At 42.9% G+C, this 18,235-nt stretch overlaps 2 protein-coding genes across 5 annotated transcripts in view; one reads left to right on the top strand and one right to left on the bottom strand.

Annotated features, from left to right (window-relative positions):
• The first annotated feature begins 502 nt into the window (after positions 1-502).
• Positions 503-11,645, top strand: PHKG2 (phosphorylase kinase catalytic subunit gamma 2). Of its 2 annotated transcripts, none has more exons than XM_087945863.1 (10): positions 503-786; positions 5,137-5,272; positions 5,420-5,595; positions 7,306-7,360; positions 7,594-7,659; positions 7,795-7,958; positions 8,198-8,288; positions 8,721-8,874; positions 10,267-10,389; positions 10,797-11,645. In XM_087945863.1, exons 2-10 carry the CDS (start codon positions 5,178-5,180, stop codon positions 11,079-11,081), a joined length of 1,209 nt encoding a protein of 402 aa, XP_087801989.1. In that variant the 5' UTR covers positions 503-786; positions 5,137-5,177; the 3' UTR covers positions 11,082-11,645. The 2 variants fall into 2 exon arrangements, with proteins under 2 accessions (XP_087801989.1, XP_026538073.1); XM_026682288.2 differs by having other exon boundaries at positions 760-874.
• Positions 11,646-13,114: 1,469 nt separating this feature from the next.
• CFAP119 (cilia and flagella associated protein 119) overlaps positions 13,115-18,235 on the bottom strand; it is a 6,399-nt gene continuing 1,278 nt past the window's right edge. For all 3 annotated transcript variants that reach the window (XM_087945826.1, XM_087945827.1, XM_026682321.2), the window contains exons 2-9: positions 17,522-17,553; positions 17,193-17,258; positions 16,496-16,665; positions 15,916-15,986; positions 15,275-15,391; positions 14,932-14,992; positions 14,082-14,159; positions 13,115-13,568 (exon numbers count right to left, since the gene is read on the bottom strand). In XM_087945826.1, coding sequence (XP_087801952.1) covers positions 13,390-13,568; positions 14,082-14,159; positions 14,932-14,992; positions 15,275-15,391; positions 15,916-15,986; positions 16,496-16,665; positions 17,193-17,258; positions 17,522-17,553 — 774 coding nt within the window. In that variant the 3' untranslated portion in view covers positions 13,115-13,389. The remainder of the gene's footprint in view (positions 13,569-14,081; positions 14,160-14,931; positions 14,993-15,274; positions 15,392-15,915; positions 15,987-16,495; positions 16,666-17,192; positions 17,259-17,521; positions 17,554-18,235) is intronic.

Raw genomic sequence — 18,235 nt, 5'->3', positions numbered from 1 at the left:
TTGATTGTTCTCACTGTCATATTTGCATTAGCATAAGGTGGAGGAAAACCGGCCCGATCAATAGGAAGCCCAGATTTAGATGCGAACGCGGGTGACCTTGAGCTGCCCATCCTAATCTACTTCAGAAGGACGTGAGGCTCGTGCCTTGCGGGCGGAGGGTCCGGCTAGGGCAGATTGTGTACCTTTGCATATGTGTGTAATAACACTACCCCGTGTGATCACGTGACCAAGCCTTGAAGAAAGGCGTGGGAGAATTCCCCGGCCGTCACTCGACCTTTTCCTTTGGCGATCGTGAAACCTAGGATAACCCAGCACCCGCCCTTTCCCTTTCCCGATTGGCTAAGCTTCACCCAGAGTTTGTTTACCGAGCCGCACCGCCTCTCGCTCCCTTGTCCAAATCCAGCAGTCGATTGGTTCATCCTCCTGACTACCTTAACCACCTTCCATTCTGATTGGCCGAGCTTTCTCCCGTCGGTGGCGGGTGGGAAACAGCGTTTCCTTTTTTTAATCCTCGCCCTTCCATTTCTTCTTCTTCTTTTTCTTCTTCTCTTCCTCCATTTGATTGGCTTCTGCCTTTAGACAGCCCGCCTCCCTTCACTCTCTGTTCGCCTGGCCATTGGGCGTTACTGTCGCCAGTTCTGGACAGATCCCTTTCGTCGCTCTGGTCACACCCCACGGCGTTAAGGCAGCGCGAACCAATCCGATCGAAGGGGCGGGGCCCGGGAATCGCCGGCTATTATTCGGGGCGGGGGGTCATTCACTCAATTAAAGTGGAGGCGCCGCCAGGTGAGCGACTCGCGGTGTCTCTTTGTGCGGGCGGCGCTTATATAACGGGAGATTCCGCCCCCCTTGCAGAAGGAAAGGCTGAGAGGAAGTGAGGGGAGGGGGGCTTATGGGCCGGGAAGGGCGGATAATGGTTGGCGGCATCTTGGGACTCGGAACCCCTCCACCCTGGAACCCCGGCTTGTCGCTGCTAGGCCACGGATAACCTGGAATGCAAACCGATAGTTTCTGAGAATACGCAGAGTGCCTGTCTAATTGGGCTTAGCGAACCTTGGGAGGAGAGGGGGGGTGGATGGAGGAGGGAGGACGCTTTCGCTGCAGAGCAGCCTCTCTGCCCGTTTTGTAATCAGCGCTTTCTGTGTTCTGTCTCGGGTGCTTCGCGCGTGGTACTTGCTTTCTGAGTAAGTTTTGCAACAACCTTGGAAGGTAGCCCAGTATTGCTTAGAAAGCAAGGACCATGTGCAGGGGAAAGTGACAAATACCCATCTTTTTCCCTCCCTCCCTCTCCCCCTCAGTCCTCTGTCCCTCCCTCCCTCTTTCCTCCCTCCCTCCCTCTCCCACAAGTCCTCTGTCCCTCCTTCCTCCCTAACCCCCTCTCCCCTCCCTCCCCTTCTCTCCCTCCCCCCTCTCTGTGTGATAAGGCATAGATAAAATGGAAGTGATGGCATACTCTAGATAAATTCCTATACATTTTATACACTTTTGACACACCTTCATGTACAGAATCCAGATCCTAAAAGCAGGTTTCCGGCTACCTTTTTTTAAAAAAACCATCAATAGTGCTTAGATATGGGAGATGTCCTTCTAATATCCTTTAATACTAAATTATGGAGAATTTCAGCCTGTAGATTCAGCAACACAACCAACAAATAAATGCCTTGGGATGTTTCCCCTTTTTCCTGGTATTATTTGGAAATCTTGGATTACAACTCTCAAATTTCTTAGCAAATGTGACAAGCGAATATTTGTATTTGGACAGTTATTGTCTAATAGTTCCAGTTCAAAGTTTAGAAAGTTATCCTAGTAAGTAGAATGTTCTCAGAGCCAATTTGATTTACTGTGCTATTAAAATTAACCAATAAAGGAGAATTTTTGTAGCTCTGGGTTGAAAAGAGTGGTCCTTGGTGGCCTCTGAAGTTGATTGTTTTCTTGTAGATGTTTCACTACCCAAACTACATAACATCATCAGTGTTAGTGTTGATGTTATTTGATATTGGGTAATGAAACTTCTGCAACAAAACAGCTAGGCTCAGAGAACACCAAGGATCTCTCATTGGACAATATTGTCAGGTTTATGCATCTTTTCTTGTGGGGGAAAACCCCATCCCATTTCAGTTTAATGACATTTATACTCCTTAAGGAAACATCTGCAAGATTTACATTCTTATTGAGAAGAAGCTGGATTCAGATTATAAGATTGTGATTAGGCTAAAACGAGGGTCTGAAACGGATTTTTAGGTTTAGAAGTAAAGAATTCCAGTGGAATGGAAAAGCAGACATTAGAAAGAAGGTGTGACTCTGGGCAAAATGTGGAATTGTAGAGGCTGATATATATGTGGAATATTCTAATGGGATGTTCCAAAGGAATATCTTTCCTTGGTCATGCTTCTGATCCCATTACTTTCTTTTTTTTAAAAAAAAACAAACAAGTTTTATTAATTTTCAAAACACACAAGTCATCATTATCCATTACATATTTAAACCTTTTTCCATTATAAACTTAACAAGTCAGATAAACTATAATTCTGTTTTAAACCATTTCCATATAAACATACAAAAACCTCTTATCCAATTTCTCTTTATTTCTCTTTACTCTTATTCAATTGTATTATTATTATTTCATCTATTTCTTTCTGACTTAGTTACCATTATTCTCATTCTATATTTCTACAAGGTTTTATTAATTCTCCCCAGAAAAAAAAACATATACCCACAACACACAAAACATAAAAAAAATCTTTTTGGAAAGTAACTTGGACCCAGGTATCTCTCTCTTCATGGACTTCAACTGTATTCATGCTCATCTTACATATCATTACTTATTTTATTTACCATTCTAAGTCTTCTATATTAACTTCTCCACATATTTCACTCTTCTTAATTCTATCTTAATTAATCATCTTAATTTGAGTCATTATATTTGTATCTTTTGTCCATTCTTTATTGTACCTTTGTCTCATTCCTTATAAAAAAAAAGAAATTTCTCCTGAAATCACTAATCAGAGTATGATGCCTTTCCATCTCCCCACTAAATTAATCAAGTTAATCTTTAAAATAACACCCAATACCCAATCCGATTTTGCTTGGTACATTCTATCTGAATAATACATCCAAAATAATTAAATACATAGTTAAACAATAAATCTAAATATTAAAAACAAATACTATAATAAAAATTTTATAATAACATCAATACCATAATCTTATTAAACTCTTTAATTAATACTCAATACTAAACCTCCCCTCATATTATTAAATTTTAAAACCAATCATTATTAAACATTTCAACATTTTAATCTCTTATCAACTCTTAAGCCATTTAAGTTTTCTATTTCTAATACAATACTACAATATCATCTTATGTACCTTGCAAAATCTCTTTGAAGAAATTATATTTTATCCTTTATCCCTAAAAAAGATTCCTTTTTTCCCATTTAATTTCAAAACTTTGTAGCTTTTCTCCACCTTTTCCTTTCTTTCTTCTCCCAACAAACCTTTCTACCCCCCTTCTTCTAGCCTCTGCCTTACTGGCTTCCCTTCTCTGTCGTATTCTTTTCCCTTTTGTTTACTATCATTATATTGATTTTGCATCTTATTTTTCCCTTTCTTCAATGTTTTTTTAAATCTTAAGTCCTTTATTTCTCTTCCTTCCCCTCTTCCTTCTTTCTTGGTCAAGTTCTGAGATTTATTAAAGATGGCTGCCTCTCCTTCTTCTGCTGTCTTCATCTGTTGTAATGTTTGTTGATAGTTAATAAGCGCCATTTCTAAAAAAAAGGAAGGCTTCTTTCAAACCAGCTTTACCATTTTTTTTGCTTGTTCATAATCTTTTCTCAGTTCCTCAATAGAAAGAGCCATTATAAATCTTTTCTTTTCTTTTCCTTTCTTTCTTCTTACAGCAACCAAAATATTCCAAAGGAAAGATAAAACAGTCCCAAAGTTATCAATCAGTCCAAACCAAGGCAGAGTTCTCACTTTCACCTCCTAGGGTAGTGTCAATCAGAAAAAGAAAGTCCAAATCTGTTTCTTAAAATCTTATTGCAATATATTTTAGTCTTTCAATCCTTAAAGCATCTCCTCCAACAAAGTCTTAGCATACAGATATATTTTTTTAATCCTCTCTTCCCACTCATCGCTTAAAGCCAGTTTTCACCTAAAAAAAAAATAGGTTTCTTAATATTCACTTTTTATTCCATAGGAAAAGAGGGTAAGCTTTCCTTTCAGCACCATCAAACTGCCGCTTTTTTCCTCTTTTAGAAGGTATCATTCAGAATGTCATACTTTTCAGGAATTTTGTTAAATATGTCTTAGAGTCCTAGGAACCAAGAAAACTTTCTCCTTCCAAACACTTTCTCCACTTCCTCCTGCGCATTCTTACCCGGCTGCCAGCTTCTTTGTGGCGGCCATTACGGACCGCCACTGCACCGTCCTGGGAAAAGGGGTTCTGCCGGCCGGGGAGGGGTCTGCAACACCCCAAACCCCTCCGGATCCCCTACCTTCAGCTGCCCCTGCAGGCAGCCTAGCTCCGTATCCGTCCGGATCGGAGCCCCAAAAACGGCTAGCGCGCAGGGATCGCACAGCTTCGCGAATCCCTACCGCTCGCGAAGCCGACAAACTGGAAGTCCTGATCCCATTACTTTCTATACACTGTATATATGGCATGTGTGTCGAATGTTTGTGGCATTTTTGCTCCCTTGGAGGGAAAAAAAATTCACAAGGCTTTTTATTTTGCCCTGATTTGCTCACAGGAACGGGGAATCTACCCCATTGTAGCACAAGGATGCAAAATGATTGATTGGTTGATGGTTTATTTGTACATAAATCCAAAGGAGGAATAGCAGCTCCCTTTGACGGTAGGGGAGAGTGCCTTGAGGGTTAACGTATGTCTTAGAATCCATCCTGCCACTGAATGAAATTTTCAGAGAAGAGATTCCAATTAAGCCCTTTTCCTTTGTCTCTTCCATGATGTCCATCATGAAAGCCATGTGTGCACGGGAATGTTTCGGCCTGAGGCTGCCTTCACGAAGGTTTATTTCCTCACCTAGGCCTCCTCTTAGATTTATGCATGCTGCTCCGGAGTCCAGAAAGCATCCGGCACTTTGGTCAGTTTTCCCTTTGCCTCTTTATGCATTTCAGAAGCTGAATTGGAACCTGTGGTTTACCAACCCTGCTATAAAATGACACGAGATGTGGGCCTGGATGACGAGCTTCCAGACTGGGCTGGAGCCAAGGAGTTCTACCAGAAATACGATCCCAAGGACGTTATTGGCAGGTGAGGCTAGTAGGGAGGAGGGACGTGATGCAATGGAATGGCTTGGAAGGGTGGAAATACCTCAAATGTATTTTTCCTTGCTGGGACATTAGCGTTTCTGGAAAATTGATTTTTTTTCTGCACATCCTTTGCTCATTCTGCTCACAGAGGAGTAAGCAGTGTGGTCCGGCGATGTATACATAAGCAGACAGGACAGGAGTTTGCAGTAAAGATTATTGAGGTAACCCCAGAACGCATGACCCCCCAGCAGCTGGAAGAAGTCCGCTTATCAACCAGCAAAGAGATCGCCATCCTGCACCAGGTCTCCGGTCACCCTTACATCAGTGAGTGTGGCCGTCCCATTTGCATCCTCTCAGCATCCCTCTCTCTCTCTCTCTCTCTCTCTCTCTCTCCCTGTCCTGCAAATTTATTTCATTTATTTGCTTTCTGTCCTGCCTTTTGTTACTTTTTAGGTAATAACATACACATAATGCAGGTAGTTCTCGAATTACAGCACTTCATTTAGTGACCGTTCAAAGTTACAAAAGGCCCCGAAACAAGTGACTTATGACCATATTTTTTTGCACTTATCACTTCTGTAGCCTCCCTACGATCATGTGATCAAAATTCAGATTTGACAACTGGCACATACGTATGGCGGTTCCAGTGTCCTGGGGTCACCTTTTGCAATTTTCTGACAGGCAGGGTGGTCAATGGGAAAGCCAGATTCACTTAACAACCGGGTTACTAACTTAACAACTGTAATGATTCATTTAACAACCACGGCAAGAAAGGTGGTAAAATGGAGCAAAATTCACTTAAGAAATTATGTTCACTTAGAGACGTACAGTTTGAACTCAATAGTGGTTGTAAATCAAGGATTGCCTGTACTCCTTACTCCTGCTATTCCCCCCAACAACAATCCTGTGAGATGGGTAGGGCTGAGAGAAAATGACTTGGGCAAAGCTACCCAATCAGAATTCATGCCTAAGGCGGGTTTAGAACTCAGTGTCCTGGTGATTGGCCCAAAATTACCCATCTGGCTTTCATGTCTAAGGCGGGACTAGAACTCCCAATCCCCGGTGATTGGCACAAAGTCATTCAGCCAGCTTTCATGCCAAAGGAGGAACCAGAACTCATAGTCTCCTGTGAGTCTCCTGGTTTCTAGTCTGGTGCTTTAGACCAACCTGGGTTTGTCAGTGAATGTCCTTTTTTAATTCTTCCCCATCCATTCCATTTTAGCTGGTGTAATTCCTGCCTGAGTGATGCTTCCCCTCTCTTCTGATTAATTAATTATGACTTGATTAATAAAGAGACAAAATAAGTAAAACAAAACCCTCCCCCCTCCAAATAGCTCATTTTCAAAAATAGCTGGTTCTTGTTCTTTTTTCTTTCTGTTTCTAAAATCACAACTGTTGAGAGTCTGATCCTGCACAGTTCTGTATTGTATCAACAATTTCTGCCAACTCCTTAATTGTTGGTGCAGTGGGTAGCATCCTACAAAGAGATTGTGGTGGTTTTAAGAGGTTGATTCGTGGATTCTATTTACACAGCTTTCTGGATGTGTTGTGCTTCATTGTTGCCTTATATTTTTATTAACTGAGCACTGTTGGAGGGGAAAATCTGGGTACAAATTTATCAGCTAAAGAAATAAAATCTTAAGCACTAAACAAAAGGAAAGATTGGTCTCAGGGCCGCTGCTGCTACTGAACATCCCTTAATGGAATGGGTTTTGATTTTTTTGCTCTTTCTAGCATTTTTGTTGGTTTCCAACAACAACCACCCATTTGGGAGAAATGATTTACCTAATGACCATGTGATTTGCTTAATGTCCACAGTGACTTGTAAAGAGATCGTGTCAGCAATCATAAAATCAAATCAGGCCACATGGTTACCAACTTAATGACTGCAATTGCTTGCAACCAAAATTCTGGGCTCAATTGCTGTCATTCATTGAGGACTACCTGTCTTTGCATTCTGCCATTAGATACAAGTGACATTTTATAAACACTGAAGCAATTATGACGTAAGTGACAATTCTCCTTTTTCTCCAGTAACTCTTATAGATTCCTATGAGACATCCACCTTCATGTTCTTAGTCTTTGATTTGTAAGTAAAAACATTTCAAAATGGGTGGGAAATAAAATGATATGCTAGCTGGGAAATTCTATGAAATAAAATGACATGCTGGCTGGGGAATTCTGGGAACTGAAGTCCACATAAAGCTGCCAGTATAACCCTATATTAAATTGTAATTATGAGAAAGAGAGCCATACACTAAAATAAATAAATAAATACAAGAAAGAGAACATTCTGCTTTCAGACTCTAATTTTCCTTGCAGAATGAGACGTGGCGAACTTTTTGACTACCTTACCGAGAAAGTAACCATTGGTGAAAAGGAGACCAGGTAAAACCGAAAGCCTACTGTTGGGCTTAGATAAGTGGAAAATTCTCACCACCTTATTTAGTGAGCCCTCCTCCTTGCTATTTTGTGAAGGGCTTCAAGACCTGGCCCTTGCAACAACATGTTGCCCTCCTCCAGGTGCATCATGCGAGCCCTCCTGGAGGCTGTGAGCTACCTTCATGAGAACCACATCGTCCATCGAGACCTCAAACCGGAAAACATCCTCATGAACGATGATCTCAGCATCAAACTGTCCGATTTCGGCTTCTCCTGCCATTTGGAGCCAGGAGAGAAACTCCGTGGTGAGGCGGGGTTTCGTCCAGTGGCGTATCTTTGGGGAGGTGAAGACATTGCAGGGAGGCCTTTCCAACTGCCCCCGTGGAGCAGCCTTCTGTTAAGCCATAGGGCAGGCAGGAAAGCTCAGCTCATCGCTTCGGTGGGCGTCTTTTCGTAGGCTATTCAGTCCACCTCTCTTGTTCTGAAAAGATCTCCCAACCTGCGTTTCTCTGAAGTTCTCTGAATTTGTGACTGTTCCCTGCAGAGTTATGTGGTACCCCAGGCTATCTGGCACCAGAGATACTGAAATGTTCCATGGATGAGACTCACCCTGGTTACGGAAAGGAGGTGGACCTGTAAGTTATGCTTAAGGAATGGGATGGGGGGTCAGGTGAACCTTCCTCAACCTGCTTAGCATCAGGTATTCTGGACTACGATGGTTCTTACTTGCCAGCCAAAGTGGAGTAGGGCATTCAAAAATAATTCCTCCTTTGGGTTCCTTAGTTGTTTTCTTGCAGACGTCTCATTACCCAACAAAGTGACACCATCAGTGTGCTAGAAGGGAATGGAGTTTGCTCTCTGTTTATATACCAGTCCTGTCAGGGTGGTTGGGAGTATTTTTGATGGTTCCTTGATTAGACTGTTGTTTACTGTTTGATTGTACTGGTGATTAGTTGGGTAATGAAATATCTGCAAGAAAACAACCAAGCTCAGAGAGCACCAAGGACTCCACAGTCCAACCCTGAGTTACAAATATTCTCTACTATCAATCTCCTCCTTCCCTCCAGCTGGGCCTGCGGTGTCATCTTTTTCACCCTCCTGGCTGGCTCTCCCCCTTTCTGGCACCGCAAGCAGATGTTGATGCTTCGGATGATCATGGAAGGCCAGTATCACTTTTGTTCTCCAGAGTGGGATGACCGATCTGACACAGTCAAGGATTTGGTAAGAAGGCAGCAACATCATTGCCTCGTGTGTGTGTGTGTGGGGGGGCGTAATGGAGAGAAATGAAAAGGCCGCAGCTCTTCCAAAGTTGGAGATTGTTAAACTGGAGGGGACTTTGCCAACCCAAACTCTGCAGGAGGGGTCCCCCAATGTTGGCAACCGGACTGCATGAGTGGCTAACCAGTTAACCGCTTCCCTCCCACTCGTTCTAGCGCTGTTGTGGTGTGTATGTCGCACTGGTGTTAGCATTGCGGTGAGCATTGCGCGCCCACACCTGTTTGCATAGCGCACGCGCTCGCAGCCCAGTTCGTACGCTCTTGCAGCCCCGTTCATGTGGTCTTTGTGCTGACCTGCTTGTGTGCGTACATGAATGCTCCTGCCCCTCCGCCCTGGGATACCAACCCAGAAAGGTTGGAGAACTCTGCTCTACAGGGTAATCCTAAACTTGTGACTGGCCACTTTTTGATGTTTTGAAGTTTTGATGCGATGGATTTCAAAGGCCAGTCATTGTGCAGGGTGCCAAGATGTCTAACTGCATGGGCAGCGTTTATTACATTTATAGGGTTTTTACAAGAAGACAAAGGCAACATAGATACAGCATCTGGATTGGAGAATAGATCCCACATGGGTGAAAGCTCCCATCCACATTGATGCAACCTCCCAACCAATCCTTAAGACTAGTGGTGATGTTAGTAAATGAGATCACCTATATGTCTGAAAAGTCCGGGACTTTCCACCTTCACCAAGATATAGGAAATGAGATCATGCAAGTAGCCAAAGGTTTTAGACTGCAGTTTGCTGCTAAGCGCTAGCGCCATCTATTAGGATCCCAGTAGCTACTACAATGATGCCCCCTCCCCCCCCAGGTACTTAGATCCCGGTCTGAAGTACCAAGGCCACCTCCCAACCCTCCGGTGGTCATGTGACAGCATTCGGTCACTTGGCAACCAGCTGCATTAATGGCTATTTGCATTGTCCCAAGGTCACATGACCACACTTGACGAAGTTTTTTGCCAAATCCCAGCATTTACTTCCGTGTTTTTTGGCAAAAACAGCCATGGGTTTACATTACGACCATTACGCTTTAGGACTTCCTCAAAAAGGGGGTTCAGTTATGCACTTTATGACTGTCACGACGTATGACTGTAATGGGCTGGCTTCATTTTGGTTGTAACTCGAAGACTATTTTTTGGAGCTCATGCTGGCCTGCCTAGCTTGACAGGCAGAACTGGGGGTGGGGGGGGGAGAGGAGGGGCAGGGGGAATCAAATCAATACATGTTTAAAGCGTCACATTGCTTCTCAGTCCGCCCTTTCCCTGTCAGAATCCATCAGCAGGCCTCTCTTCCCCGAATGCTTCTTAGGAATCCCTTCCCCCTTTTTTTCTTCGGCAGATCTGCCGACTGTTGAAAGTAGATCCCTCCGAAAGGTTGAGTGCTGTGGAGGCGCTGCAGCACCCCTTCTTCCAGAGCTATGGAAAGGAGCAGCGACATTTCAGTCCCTTCCATAAATTCAGGGTAAGTGGCACATTCTTATTTTATTTAATTACAAATAAATAAAACATTTGTTCATTTAGGCCATTTTTATCCCATTCTTCATTCCCAAAAGGGCATGTGTCATTTGCAGTATTGACTGCAAAACAGATGTTTTCAAACGTTCCAGAATCAAAATGAAATGGTTTTGGGTCGAAGTTAAAGCCAAACAGGGCTTCTTTTGAGGATTATTGCTTTTAACTTCCTGTCCTGCTAGTCAGCACCAACTGACTAGTGCTGCCCTTGGTGGATCCTTGGCCTCTCCGTCTGTGATCTTTTGTGATCTTACGGGAGGAGATGCCTCCTTTTCTAATGCTTGCTTATGAATCTCCTTGCCGCCTTCTCTCTGCCTCGTGGCCTGTTGTGAAGTCTTCCTCTTTTCCCCACGGCAGGTGATTGTGTGGACAGTGCGGGCTTCCATCCGCATCTACTCCAACTACCGTCGGGTGCGCCCGGTCACGAAGGAGCTTCTGCTGTGCGACCCTTATGCCCTCAAGGGGGTGCGCAAGCTGATTGACGCTTGTGCCTTCCGAATCTATGGCCACTGGGTCAAGAAGGGTGAGCAACAGAACCGGGCTGCCCTCTTTGAAAACGTCCCAAAGGCCATCCAGCTGGTCTTGCTAAACACAGAAGGAGAGGAGGCCTCATCTTCAGCCGTGGAAGACCCTCTCCTCTAGAGGCCTTCTAGCCCCCGTGAAACAGGAGGGGGGTGAGTGGCACACAACTGAACCACCTCCTTGCCCCATTGGGAGAGGACAGCCAATGGTTAGAGTCCTCCTTTGGGTTCCTTGTGCACGAAAGAGACCGACTTTTAGGGAACAGGAACTTGGGAAACCTTGAATTTTGGATTGATGGGACAGGATTCGCTATTTATCCCTGGAAGGTTGTTCTGGGTGTGGGTAGGGTTGATGTCACACCAGCGGTGTTGGTCCAAAGTGGGGGGACTGGGGAGAGCAATGCGCTTCTTCTGCAAGACTGGGAGCCCCTGACGTAGCCCTTTGCACAGTAAGGAAGTGGGGTCTCATCTGTCCCTGGAGTCCCTTCTGCCGAGGGAACAATCTGGGTCTTTAGATTCGGTCAGTATTGGAGATCAGGTGTGGGATCAGGTTTTGCACCTCTCCTCCTCACTGCAATCAAGTAATGAACGTTGCCTTGTTGCCGAACTGTTTGTTGCTTCTTGTTTTTGCCACCCCCCACCTTATGATTGTCTAAAACTATAATAAAAGTGAAATGAGATCACAGCAGTCTTCGGACTTGGGCCTCCTTTTCATTGCGAGATTTGGAAGAGGAATTCATAATAATTTCTGCTGAAACAGGAGCCCTGCCAGGCCCATCGTGGTCTGCCCCAGGTCCCAGAAATTCCCAAGCGCTGTGCCCGAAGTGGAAGGAACGATGCACCTGGAATTTGGCATATCCCAGGAAAAAAAAATGTTTAGGCTACAATGACAGAGTGGGTAGGCTGGGGAAAATCCCAAGGTCTTTGGGGTCTAGTTGGCACAGCCATATTCCAGGCAAAGCTTTTAATGAAAGAAATATATCTCTTTACCCAGCCATGTTACATTATGTTGGTCAGCTGAAGGCGCCCTCAGGCTCCCCAGAACTTTTCCAAAACCGGAATGTATTTATTTATATCCCGCCTGTCTTGTGTAACTCAAGGAAGCATAGATAACACTCTGACTTCCCATTTCTTTCACAAGAACCACACTGTGAGGTAGGTTGGGCTAAAAGGGTGTGAGCCGCCCAGAGCTACTCAAAGCCTCTTTTCCAGCCTGAAAGGAGAGTAGAATTCAAGTTTGTGATCAGAGTTGAGCCCACAGTTTATGTTGCTAAGTGAGAAATTTGCTAAGTGAGTTTTACCCCATTTTACAACTTCTCTTCCCATATTTGTTAACTGAATCACTGCAGGGGTTAAATTAGTAACACGGTTGTTAAGTGAATCTGGCTTTCCTATTGACTTTGCCTGTCAGAAGGCGGCAAAAGGGGATCACGTAACCCCAAGATACTGCAACCGTCATAAATGCGATTCAGCTGCCAAGCATCCAGATATAAATCGTGTGATTATGGGGATGCTGCAACGGTCATAAGTGTGAAAAATGGTCATAAGTTTTTTTTCAGTGCCATTGTAACTTCACATGGTCACTGAATGAAGTGTTATAAGTTGGGGGACTACCTGTACACACCACACCACCAAACTGACTCTCTAGTGTTTTTTTTTTAATAATTAAATATGGGAACTAATCAAATTGGAATGACTTGATTAATTTGGTTTCATTAAATCCTTAAAAGTGTTCCTCAACTTACAACCATTCGTTTAGTGATCGTTCAGAAGCACTGAAAATGACTTTTGAACAGGTTTCACACTTACGACCACTACAGCATCCTCATGGTTAGGTGATCAAAATTCAGGCGCTTGCCAACTGGCATGTACTTTTGACACTTGCAGCATCTACGGTTCATGTGGTCACCATTTGTAACCTTCCCAGCTGGCTTCCAACAAGCAAAACCAATGGGGGGAAGCCAGATTCACTTAACAACTGTGGCAAACGAAGGACATAAAATGGGCCAAAACTCACAACAACTTCCCTAGCAACAAATTTTGGACTCAATTGTGGACATAAGTGGAGGACGACATATATTCAGTCTCAGATTATCCTTTGACCTTAATAATGCTGCTACTTTTGACCCAGAAAAAAGTAACAAACAATAGACAATATTTTAACCATACTTTAATATAACATCATTGGCTTCATGCAACCGTTCCTGCTACGACCTTATCTCAAAAGGGATTTTCTGTAAACCCTTAGCACATTTTCAAAAGCCTTTTAGAAATCCATCTGCTCCTTATATTTTAATTTGTCATTGTTCTCTTGGTCTTTGGATAACCTCTTTGTGCAGAAGCCTCGGAAATGAAGAAACAACCCTTGGACAGAAAATGGGCCTCTTGCACCCCAACCTTTCTAGTCTGCTTACTTCTTGCTTGCTTGCTTACTTCTTCTTGGCCTTGGCAACCCCCTTGCTGGCAGCAGAAGCTTTCTCCAGCTGGATCAGCTTGGCGTTAAACTGGTCCTCTGTGACTTTTAGACGCTGATCGATGGAAAGGCGCAGCTGGGTTAACTCCTGGTTGAGTTGTGAGACGATGAAGTCCCGCAGGGCAGCCGTGGGACCTATAAATGGGTGAAGCAAAGTAAATTGTAATTCTAATAAAGAGCCGTGGTGGCACAGCAGTTAAAATGAGTATTGCAGGCTAATCCTGCTGACTGCCAGGAGTTCGATCCTGACCGGCTCAAGGTTGACTTAGCCTTCCACCTTCCGAGGTGGGTAAAATGAGGAAACAGATTGTGGGAGGTAATATGCTGACTTTGTAAACTGCTTAGAGAGGGCAGTAAAGCACGGTGAAGTGGTATATAAGTCTAAGTGCTATTCCTACTGCTAATAAGCAACCCAAGAGAGAAGCACTGCAATCAGCCACTCAGATTTCAGGTCCCGCACTGCCAAAAATCATGTATTTGTTAGCCTTTATAATTTACAAGATAGAGAACTATTATCTCCCTCTTGAGGCCAAAAGAGAGTGGCTATTAATGGCAAAGGGACAAACTAGGGAGCTGTGGATTGTTCGTCTCCGGAACCCCCACACCACACCAACTCCAAGCGCTATGCTTCTGAAGCCCCCCACTTACTTTCTGCAGGGCCCCCCGTTTCCTCTGCTTCCTCTTGCAAAGGAGACAGTCCCTTTTCTGTACTCTCAGCCATAGATTCTGTAAGAAACAGGATGATCAGATAATGCTCTCTTTATTTTTAATCCCATTATTTTACATGACTGGTTGATGTAAGCTAACTCATTTTTTAGGCAAGCCAAGCTTGGAAGGAAGGGTTATTAAGAAGTTTTGGGCCCTTCAAAGTCCTGCAAATTTTGCCCCTGAAAGGAAGAAAGGCCACAATCGCAGCGTACCCACCTGGCACACCCGAGGTCCAAGATTCCTTCCCAAGTGAATGGATCTCAAACTGATGGAGTTGAGAAAGAGACCATCTCCAACCTGAAAGCCTCTTTCAGAAAAAAGAACTCAAATCTAGACTGGCCAATGGCCTAAGCCCATGCCATGCAATTTTATATTCTTCCAGATCCAACCCATTGGGGGATATGTATTACTGAGGTGTTTTCAATCTTGGCAACTTGAAGACAGATGGACTTCAACTCCCAGAAAGCTAAGCTGGCTGGGGAATTCTGGAAGTTGAAGTCCACCCGTCTTTAAGTTGCCACGGTTGAGAAACACTATTAGTTTATCAAACTTCTTCACTGTTATCCCCTGGACTACAGTGCCCAGTCCTTGAGTTGTCTGAGGATTGGTAGGCCAGCCACATTTTCCAATCTGATTATCACTTGCTTTAGCTTGATTTGACCAGAGGAAGATTTCCCAACCTGCTCGATTCCTTTTTTTCATTCTCCCAACTAAAAAAAAGGAGCGGATCAATGTACAGTAGACCTCAAAAATGAGTTGCAAAAGAATTTCAGCCCTTCTCCATACTCACCTTCCTCTTTGGGCTCTGGTTCAGGCATCCCAACATAAGTGAATGAGATGTCCAGCCGCACCTATTGATTTAAAGTACAATCAGGGTTGTAAGCCCAGAGAGATGGACCGATATTTGGATTTCATCTTCTGGAGCCTCTATGTTTGGGATACTCCCTTCATAAAGATGCTGCTCCATCTCGTGGCAATAAAGTTCTCAGGAGTAGTCAAATGATGTCAGAGGTCACATTTTGTAATTGGGTTGTTTTCCAGAGGGGATGCTCTTCCTTTGCCATTGCAGGAAATTGGCAAGAGGACATTGGCCCTTCCCTACAACTGCCTGGGCTGAAGGAAGTCAGCCTTACCTGTGGGGTGAAAGCATATTTGTAAAGTTTGTAGTGACGGAAGTAAGTGTTAATCATGTAGTCGGTTAGGAGCACCAGCTGGTCCTGGTTGAAGAGATCGATGCTGAAGGGGGGTCTCTGAGAAAGAGAGAAGGAAAGCAGCCATAGAACCACTGCAAGGAGACACGAAGAGAGGAAGGCTTTCTGCAGGGGCTTCATTCAAAGCAAACCACAGGTAATTCTCAACTTATGACCACGATTGAGCCCCAAATTTCTGTTGTTAGGCGAGACAGTTGTTAAGTGAATTTAGTCCCATTTTACGACTTCTTTTGCCACAGTTTTAAGTGAATCACTGCGGTTGTTAAGTATCTGGCTTCCCCATGGACTTTACTTGTAAAAGATTGCAAAAGGGGATCACATGACCCCCGGGACCACTACAACCATCATAAATAGGAGACAGTTGCTAAGCATCTGAATTTTTATCATGTGACCATAGGGATGCTGCAATGGTTGTGGAAAATGGTCATAAATCACTTTTTTCAGTGCCAATATAATTTTGAACAGTCACTAAATGAACTGTTGTAAGTTGAGTACTACCTGTATGTGGATAAGGCAACATAAAACCACTTTTGGCCTGCCCTGCCTGGTATTTAGGCACTCACCCGAATGGAGTGGCAGAATATGAGTTCAGAGAAATATTTATAGCATTCCTCCATATTGGGCAGTGGTGTTTCTACACAAAAATAACATGGAAAGTATAAGTAAAAGATCCACATTAGCCTCTTTCCTTTCTACCCCTCCTTCTTTCTGGTTCTAGCCTCCCCCTGCTGCCCTGTTCCACAATATCACTGTCTTTGGTGGGGCCCTTTTTTCCTTCCGCTTCTATTCTTACTCACAGAGACATTTTCTCAAGATTCTGCCCTCATAACAACAAAGGCAAATGTAGCACATGGAACTGGCAATACCATAGCCAGGCTGAGACAAACAGGGTCAGGCCAAACTGCACAAACTTAATATGACTTGGACATTTGCAACAATGATTATTTTCTCCCATATCTATCGCACAGCCTATTGCACTATTAAAACTAAGTAAATAAATATGTTACTTAGAACCTTGGGACTGAAGCAGTGTGAAAACCCAAATACGCAAGTAATGAAATACAGTTTCCATCTTCTTCCCTCATGTTTCTCCATTCATACCACTTTCCTTTTTTCTGTCTTTCTCAATGTCCAGTTCCTTACCCACACAGGCCTCGTGCACATCCTTCACAATTGAGAAGAACGTAGCAGTTTGTTCCCGGTTGAAGCCCTGCTCCCGGCTGAACTGGATGGTGTAGAAGTACAAATCTAACAAAATAGCAGAGCGAGGATTTGCTTCAAAATCCTTCAGATCAAAGAGGTCAGAGAGGAGCCTGCAGAAAGTAGGGGAAATGTGACAGCTTGAACAACCATTTACCATAACCATTTGCTATTTTCATTGATAATAGTCTTTTTAAAAAGATTCTATGTCTATGACAAGGCTGGTAGGCTTATTTGGTCAGGACTGACATAATTTCATCTTGGTTTCTTCTGGGTTTAATTGAATCCAGTTTAAAGTCTCAATGCCACTGTTCCAAAATAATAAATGTACACTCTTTATATTGCGATTATCTCCTCTATTAAAATGAGGGGAGGGAGATAAATCTATTTATTGTACCACATTATTCTGGGATTCTCAAATAAATCCTTTTTGCAAGATACTTAATGCTAGAGAACAACTACGCATTTATTGTATATGAATACCCTTCTGGTTGTGCTACAGATGAAAAATGGTTTTATTAATCACTAGACAGGCAATGAATTTATTGACATCTTCATTCTGTGCACTTCTCATGTTTTGTTCTACAAAGAGATTAAGAAAGCCAGTCATGAAATGTTTTATAATCTTAAACTCCATCACCTTTTCAGTTCATCAGTTGTTTCAGCATTATTGATGAGGTCCATGGAATGAACATCTAAATATTTCCTGAAACATCACAAAAAAAGAAAAGAGAAAAACTAAGGTTGCTACTGTAACACATTTTTTTTTTAAATTTCTAGAGGTGTGATCTTGTACAGGTTTTCTTAAAAATAAGGTCCAAATAAGTTTAAAGTTGCTTACACTGGATAAAGGATGTAGCCTAGTCAGCCAGAAATTCAAGGAACCTTTCTCATGGATCAACATGCAACTGGCTCTTAGACAGAAACTTTAATAACTTTTCTGAATCTCAAGAATGAAAAACTACTTACCATATACATATGTTTGCCTTATGTGGCTTGGGCTGAAAGAAAAAGGTCAGTTTTAGATACATTTTCTGATTGTGTGATGTTTAGTCCACAATAAGGTTAGTTCATTGTTTACTAAAAGCATCAGCAGTACAAATTGCTACATTTTATTGGTAGAACTCGAGATTTAATTCACACACTCATTATGGTTTATAAACCATGTTTCATTTGATAAACTTTATCATTTAATAGATTGCAATAAAGAATTGTATACTATAACCATTAGCTTATATATATCTTCACCTTTGCAGTGATTAATTATATTTGCACATATATCTCAGACATCTACTGAGAAGCAGCATGTGACTTGTAGCATTACAGTTTATTCAGCAAGCCATAGTTAAAAAAAGAATGATGTGTCAATTCCGCTATAAGGAGATGTGTTCAAGTTTACTTGGCGGATATCTAGCCACTCAGATTTCAAATATTTCCATCATGTTTCCTACTGCAATGCACTATATTAATTTTATTACTGTATGTCAAATTACATATAATATCTGGTAATTCCAATATAGATAATCCTTGATTTTCAACAGTTCATTTAGTGACTGTACAAAATTACAACAGCACTGGAAAAAAGTGATTTATGACCCTTTTTTCACACAATCATTGCAGCATCCCCATGGTCATGTGATTGAAATTCAGATCCTTGGCAACTGGCTTCTATTAATGACGGTT

The sequence above is a fragment of the Notechis scutatus genome, chromosome Z (genome assembly GCF_049901735.1).
Source record: "Notechis scutatus isolate UNSWTSFEM ecotype Mainland chromosome Z, rNotScu1.2, whole genome shotgun sequence".
NCBI lineage: Eukaryota > Metazoa > Chordata > Lepidosauria > Squamata > Elapidae > Notechis > Notechis scutatus.
The sequence above is the reverse complement of the archived record's forward strand: the minus strand, read 5'-3'. Positions and strand labels throughout refer to the sequence as shown.

Coding starts and splice junctions, on each gene's coding strand:
- PHKG2 (XM_087945863.1), top strand. CDS start 5,178: ATGACACGAGATGTGGGCCTGGATGACGAGCTTCCAGACTGGGCTGGA. Junction 5,596..7,305: donor CTCCGGTCACCCTTACATCA/GTGAGTGTGGCC, acceptor CTTTTTCTCCAG/TAACTCTTATAGATTCCTAT. Junction 8,289..8,720: donor TACGGAAAGGAGGTGGACCT/GTAAGTTATGCT, acceptor CCTTCCCTCCAG/CTGGGCCTGCGGTGTCATCT.